Source organism: Hydractinia symbiolongicarpus, chromosome 4 (assembly GCF_029227915.1).
Source record: "Hydractinia symbiolongicarpus strain clone_291-10 chromosome 4, HSymV2.1, whole genome shotgun sequence".
NCBI lineage: Eukaryota > Metazoa > Cnidaria > Hydrozoa > Anthoathecata > Hydractiniidae > Hydractinia > Hydractinia symbiolongicarpus.
Window position 1 is genome coordinate 10,735,801 of NC_079878.1, and position 7,775 is coordinate 10,743,575.

Here is a 7,775-nt window from a genome sequence, read left to right on the forward strand (position 1 = left end):
TATTTTTAAAAATTTCCACGACACTGGCAATCAAATTTTGGAACTGACTGTGACACAACAGTTACAAAGAACAGACGAACCCGTAGATTTTTTCACGGGCCACCGACTACTATTCTATGTTTGTGTAAAAATTTTAAATGTTTAGCGACACTACTCCATTGTATTTGCAACCACCAAAATATATTGACGATTGTTCGTAAACTATGAAGTGGATTATTCCGTAATTTCCGAATTGCTTGGGAAAACCTGCGTAGTACATGCGGAAGTTGCATTTTTGCAGCCTCGTTCCCAGGGCGTTTTTCCCCGGCTTGTCAAAATATCTTTTCACAATAAAAAGTATTTACACTAAAAAATAGAACTTCTTAGTATTTTAAGTCTTACATGTTCTTATACACATATTTCTTATTAAAAACACGTGTATCTGTGTTTTTTGGCTTGTGTACCCCTTCTAAAAAAGGCTCGTTTAATTCTAAACTACTTACAGTGATGAAACTTGGCACAGCTGTCGAAAGTTTTAATACAAACTCATTCTACCTAAAACAATTAATTTAATGACATTTAAGTTCTCACGTGCTTCTGATGCTACAACCTTTAATTATTAGTATATTTGTGCACTGTGGACCACAAAATGATTTGATTTTAAGAAAAATTTTTCGTGAAGTAAGTTATTGCATTTACAGATGTTTAAGGTTGGACAACAATATAATGACGTCATAAGGGTCAGCAATGACGTCATTCCGCTGAATAACATATTTCTTGAAACTTTGATTTGATTTGATTCCTGGTGACGATATATTCGTGCTTAGCAACCCCTTGAGAACCATCTGGTGACCAATATACATGTCATAAATATTTACATAACAAGTACATTTTGCAACAACCACTTTTCAAAATTCACCAAAAATACCCTGTTCCCAACAATCCAATCAGTCCACCCCCGCAAAGTATAACAGCCATAGTAAAAGTTAAGAAAAGTCACAAAATTTAAGCACTCAATCACATGGCGAACAAAAGTTATGCCCAGTCAAAAAGAGCACTTTGTGCCCTTCCCTCCCCCCCTCCAGTTACACAAGGGCTAACACCCGGTTTTCACTATGTTTTAATATTTGCAGGAATTACTTTCCTCTTTGAAGCAACATGCAAGTCTAAATGAAGGGATTTAAACTGGCTTATATGAACAGAGGTTCAAGATATTCATTGACAGGTTTTAATTTACTTTGTTATCCTATTTTAAATTTTAATCAACTTTTACCAACAGTGCTCCACGCAATACAAGCAAGTGTTAGTATACCTACAATCAAATTTAAATTGGTAATATTTACATAGTCAAGTATTAAATGCTGGTCGTTTAATGAAGTTAACGAGGAAGTTGGAAATTGGTTATCGTGTAGTGTTGCCACGTTGTTGTTGCGGCGTGATAAGTTTTGTGAATTGATTGATTGATTTTTATTTTCTTCTAAAACAGTGACTTTCCTGTCTACATCAGCATTTGTAGTTTCTTTTTGTTTTTTTATTGTTAATACAACTTGTTGAACATCATCACAAAGTGACAGTAGACTCTTATTGATGGAGGAAATGTTTTCCGAATATTCCATCGCTACAGGAGCTATGCTTTTGCTCAAAAACCCAACATCTTTTATTAGTTGTCTAAGCAACGTCTCAGGTAGTAAGCGAGTTAAAGTTCCGGCTTCTTCTTCTTCATTTTCACCAGTGCTGTTATTATTCAGAAACATGTGCTTTAAGACTTGTACTTGTTCGCTAAGAAATACTTTTTGTTCGTGTAAATCATCTTGTACATGCGCAGTAGCTTGCGATATAGAAGATGACGTCATCTCTCTCATCATACTTAGACGATACTGCGTAAGTAGTGAGGAAAACATAAGTCCTGAAAAAAATTGCACAAAAAAATTAAGGTAATCAAACAAACAAACAAACAAACAAGCAGAAAAACAAGCGCAACTTCAGATTTCGCAAGTGTCCAGAAAAGATAAAGGTTGTAGATCACATAAGTTGCCTGTAAAAAAATAAAGGTTTTCAGAGTAATCCGATATCATCATGATTATAATATGTATGTTTTCTTTTAATTTTAAACACAGAACAAAAATACAATGAACAAACAAAAAATCCGGAAAATCAAACACACCAAACACAGTTCCAGTGATAGAGCCGATAATAGACCAGTACTTTGTGCGCTCAACCCGTGATCTTTCTTTTTCATGAGACAACCTGACGGCAGCCGAATACGCTGAAAATCTTTCTCGCTCAACGTCCTCAGCAGAATTGTGTTCACGTTGCAAGTTGCGCACTAAAAAGTTCAATTACATTAAATAAATATTGCTAGATCAGTTGGCAGAAAAAAAAACCAATGCCTTTTACACACTTGCTTCGCTTCGTATACGCTTATAAAATATTTGTTCCATATTTCGAGGTATCTTTCGCTTTAATCCTCAAGATATAGACACTACATGCCTCTAGCAATTTTATTTTATTTATTCTTTTGATGATACACGGCTGGTCCTATATTTTAACGTAAATGACAAAAAAACGCTCACTTCGGAATAAACGCCAAGTTATACTGTCAAAAATCGTGAATAGGTTTAAAAGGATAAAAACTGTAGTTTTTCGGTACTCCGTTTAAAGTCCTTATTTTGTAACATTTCCAGAAATACGGACAAAAGTATGAGATAAATTCCTTGACATAACTTCCGAAAATTAAATCCAAATATTCGTTTCTGCCATCATATGCGCCAGGTGAAAAATTCTATTTTTTTATTAGACCCCAAGGCTCTTAAGCGGTAGTTTTTGGTGCCAGAGACAATGAGATTTTCTGCCATCGTAAACGCCATTTCAAGTCCAAAACGCTGCACACTGAGACAATGAGATCTTACCTTCTAACAATAATGTATGTTCTTCACCCACATATGTCAAATATTGTGGATCAGATCGATCACACCTATCCAATTGCTTTCGTGTTTCATTTAACACGTCTTGCCTTTCATCCAACACTGCTTTTATATTCTGAACATGCTCACGCGCGTTTAAGAAACATCTTTCTTCGTGCGACACATTTTCTTGTGCCTCGATTACCTGAACATTACAATATCGTATTAAAACCACCTTTTGTAGCAGAAATTGTTTATAAAAGAAATTATTGGCCTCCAAAAGTAATTTGCGGGTTTTAATTTCACGATAAAAAATATATTTCGCTTTTTAAAAATTAAAACGCCTTTAACATCTTTTTCAAATTTAAAAAGCTTTTCGAAATCAGTTTGCGTGCGCGTATGGGAAAGGGCGGGAAGCCAAGATCGGGTCCAAATTTAATTTTCTTGTTATTAAAGTTCATCGTTCTTTATATTCATGTTTACTGTTTTTTTTATTTTAAGTTTTTTTTTATTTTCTTAATTAAGCGTTTTGTTTAGACCTGGTAAGTCGTCCAATTAAGCTTGGTTTCCACCTAACGCTAACGAGCGGTAACTAGCGCTAACGAGCGGTAACCTTTTTTGAGCGGTAACTAGCGGTAACTTGTTATGTTTCCGCATAATTATAGCTAACAGTAATTATTGTTAATCTTTATGTTTATTATTTGTTAACTTTAATTTTTTAAAGCTTCCGTTGAAAGCATGGATTCAGTGGAGAAGATTTACCTGGATATTTTTTTATTTTTGATGAAGAGAAAAAGTAAGAGAAAATATCGTTTTTTGGGTTTGTCATTAACATACCGTTGCATACAAATTCTAGCTGATATACAACTTCATTCCAAGCATTCTTAACAACTGCTCAATCTTTATACTCCTTCTTAGATTTGTCGTGCAGACACGGATATTTTCGAACAGCTTCAGATAACTCTTCGTTTTCTTGAATAGTGAGAGCTTGTCTTCTTATTTTTTAGCCATTTTTTCACAAAAAAAGTTATTACATTCAAAAAACACTTTATTACAATAAAACGTTACTTCTCTTTCCATTACATTTATTAGCGGTAAATATGACAAAATTTTAAAATTTAGCGCTACTTATCGCTCGTGAAAAAGTTACCGCTAGCAAGCAGTAACTTTTTTTTCAGTTTTCACTGAAGAAAAGGTTACCGCTCATTTTTTATCGCTAGTTACCCCTCAATAGCGCTAGGTGGAAAACAAGCTTTAGTCACAAATAAAACAGTCAGCGAATTTGTTGATTTTTATCCGCATAAATCGTTGATCGTTTTTGCCTTGTTTACAATCATTGACCAATCTGCACTAAAATAAACTTTGATGTCCATCTTTATATGCCACATGCTATTAGAAGAAACGACTGAATACTATTCCCGTATTGTAACCAGTCATGACTTTTTAAAAACGATATCTGATAGACTTTAAGATCGAGCACAATAGAAAAAAAGAGTTACCAGATAAAAAAAAAATAGATAATAAAAAACATTGCTGAACCTGAATACAAAAACCTTAACCTAAACAAAAAATCCTTGTGTAACGCTTGAAAAAAACCGTAACCCTGATCCGTAACCCTGATTCGTAACCCTGAGCCGTAACCCTGATCCGGAACTCTGATCCGTAACCCTGATCCGGAACCCTGATCCGTAACTCTGATCCAGTATTTTGACCTGAATTTTGCTACAATAAAACAACCATAGTGTATGTGTAAGTTTTCAACTCATCTCAGCATTTGGAAATTTGGAGTGACATTATTACGATCGAAAACTTTTTGCGACTTGTGATAAGTCTTGTTTTTAACTGTTGGTATACTAAGACATTAAATTGAATAGTTGAACCAGATTGTGTGCTCACTACTGTGACTCTGAAATATTAGAATTTATCAAGTTTTAAAGTTAAAAATAATCAAAACCGTAAATTTCACTAGCTTAGTTGATATTACGTAAAAATGCTAATCAAAGCTTCACTATTTTGTCAACCATTAATGTCAAGATACGTTGTTGTGTTTGTCCATTTATGCAAAAGTTCTTATTCAAGACGGTGGATATGCTGAATCAACACGCATGTAGCATGTTAATGTAAGTCCTGTTTGTATCAATATAAATCAGGCAAAGGAAAATATATTTCCTCAAATACTAATGTTACACAAGTGTTTTGAAATTAAGTTGTTTTGAGGCAAGCTTTAATAAGGAACAAAAATATACACAATTATCAAAACTCAGCAAAAGTTTGCTGTGCCATTTGCATTTACAAATCACCATGGAAACTCAAAAAAAAGGTCCTAGAAACAACATTTGGAATAAAGAGGAAAAAGTCATGTTTTTTTACATTAAAGGGTGTTTTTAAAGTCATAAAAACATAAAAAAACCCTTAATGTAAAAAAACATGATTTTTTCTCCTTTTCAAACGTTGTTTCCAGGACTTTCTTCAGATCAAACCAAATTATTGACTTCTTCATAACTTCTTGAGTTTCCATGATCCACGGCTAAACTTTTGAGTATTTTTCTTGAAAAACAATTCTCCCAGGAATAAATAGATAAAAATAAAGTACAAACCTGGGTGACTCCAATTGATTCATCAATGAATTTCACTGAATCCTTCACACGTGTCTTTACAGGAACAGATAAGGCTTTTTGTACGTGTCTTGCCTTCTCTTTTCCAATGCGTAAAACAGCAGCTGAATTTTCTTTTCCAGATTTGATTAAGTTTTGTGAATGTTTTTGTATTTTTGAAAACATTGAACAAACGTTTTGACAAAATGTACTCTGTGAAATAAAATAAACGTATTTTTCACATTAAACTCTGTACTTTATACTTGCTTTTTTGTTTTCCTTTTTATAAAGAATAAATTCATCAAGCATTGCAGAGACAAAAACATTTAATAATAATAGTCTAACATAACACATTTTTTAAAAGAAGCTTGCAGGGAGAAATTATAGGTAAAACATGTTGAAAATCGTTTTAGATCAAAAATATTCTTGAAAATGATAGTTTTCTATAAATTTTGTTTTAATGAGAGCAAATACTAAAAACAATGACTAAATTTGACATAAAAAGTATTACAAGTACATCAGTTTAAAAATAACACTTTTTCGTAATGAACAAAACTAGATCTAAAATATTTGTAGGTATCTTAAATTTTTTTCAATTCAGTCGCGTGATCAAAAAGACTATGCACTTCGAACCATTCAAAAATTCACGTTTTAAAGCATGTTAACAATTCTTTTCCATCAAGGTCTGCTTTTTTACCAGTTTGTCAGTAACAAAGTCCTTCTCAGTTTCATTTTTTAATGTGACATTTTCTTTGTTATCAATTGTTTTACTACTGTTTTCCTTTTTTATTTTCATTTTTACGATATTTGTAGTTACATGCTCCAATAAGTCTTCAATATAGGCATCAGTGTTTTCATTCTTTCTGTTACTACTAGCAACATAAACACTAAAATCAGGACCATAATGTTCCATGTAATCATGATCAGGTATATCCCCAGATATTTCTTTCCCAACAACCATTGCAGTAAGTTGAGTCCAGCATCTTGAAGTGTTTGCAAGATTATATCCACCACCTCCTAATATCATGACAGGTTTATTGCATGCACAGATATCTTTCACGCAGTCAATAATACATTGGCTTGTCAAATTAAAACCACCAAGAGGATCGAGGGACAATGAGTCTGCACCACACTGCACAACAAAAACATCAGGCTCGAAAGACAAAACAACTTGGTTAAAGAGCTTATGAAAAACAAAGTAATACATAATGTCATCAATACCATCTTTTAATGGAACATTTACAGAAAAATATTTACCACTGCCTTTTCCTACGTCTTGTTTGGCACCTGTCCCTGGAAAGTAGCCATTTGAATGTTTATGTAAAGAAAACGTTAACACGTTTTTAGAGTATCGAAAAGCTTCCTCAACTCCGTCACCATGATGAACATCCAGATCAATGTACAAAACTCTTTTAAACCTACTTGTTAATTTTAATACACCAATAACTATATCATTTACATAACAAAAGCCAGCTGCTTCATCAACATGTGCATGATGCCAACCACCATGTAAGTTAATAGTAACGTCTGCCTCACCATTAATTAATATATCAGCAGCTGTAACAGTAGCTCCCACCACCATCTTTGCATAATCAAACATTTTTTTAAAAACAGGGCAGTCATAGCCAAATCCATAGTCACTTATTTGAAATTCTTCCTCCAACTCATCTAGATCAAAGGTTTCTTCACAGGAATCTTCATTTTTATTGTGATCAATCATTTCACATTCTAAAATGTTTTGAATTTTTTCAAGACAGTTAACGTAGTCTTCTGAGTGGAATAGCATTAAATCCTCCCGTAAGACAGGTGTAGGTGCCACAACAAAGACTTCATTAAGTAAATTGTATGCTTTAATTAGCGAATCCACCACCACAGCTCTGTTTTTAGTCTTTGGATGTTGATTGCACAGTGCAACATAACTCGGTGAAGTAATGTAGGCTACCTTTTTCTTGCTCATTGTTCCGTAAAATGTTAAATATTACGAGTTTTTGTCAACTACGTATTTGTTTTTTTATTTATGAAATTTACTATTTATTACATAATTTACCTAAAATATAAGAAATTCGTGCAATTCAATTTTGTCTTTATTTTCCGTCTCTTACATAAAAGCCCTTGAAAAATAAGGAAATACTTGCAAAAAGAACTATATATCATCTAAAAAATGCTTGTCTTGAAAACAACATAAGGAAGTGGTAGATTGCCTTTAATCAGTGGAAGAAAATTAACTGAGACACTATAGAATGCTAAGTAAAAAGCGATGATACATTGACATAAAATATTTGGAATTGTTAACAAGAGA

The 7,775-nt window shown here is 33.1% G+C and overlaps 2 protein-coding genes across 2 annotated transcripts; both read right to left on the reverse strand.

Annotated features, from left to right (window-relative positions):
- Window positions 1-459: 459 nt before the first annotated feature.
- Window positions 460-5,825, reverse strand: LOC130641205 (mitochondrial potassium channel-like). Its single transcript, XM_057447906.1, has 4 exons — window positions 5,480-5,825; window positions 2,889-3,087; window positions 2,144-2,305; window positions 460-1,885 (listed from the first exon to the last, which is right to left on the reverse strand). The coding sequence occupies exons 1-4, from the start codon at window positions 5,660-5,662 to the stop codon at window positions 1,242-1,244; spliced, it is 1,188 nt and encodes a 395-aa protein (XP_057303889.1). The 5' UTR covers window positions 5,663-5,825; the 3' UTR covers window positions 460-1,241.
- Window positions 5,826-5,963: 138 nt separating this feature from the next.
- Window positions 5,964-7,547, reverse strand: LOC130641204 (histone deacetylase 8-like). The gene has a single exon (XM_057447905.1). It carries the CDS (start codon window positions 7,431-7,433, stop codon window positions 6,138-6,140), a length of 1,296 nt encoding a protein of 431 aa, XP_057303888.1. The 5' UTR covers window positions 7,434-7,547; the 3' UTR covers window positions 5,964-6,137.
- Window positions 7,548-7,775: the final 228 nt, after the last annotated feature.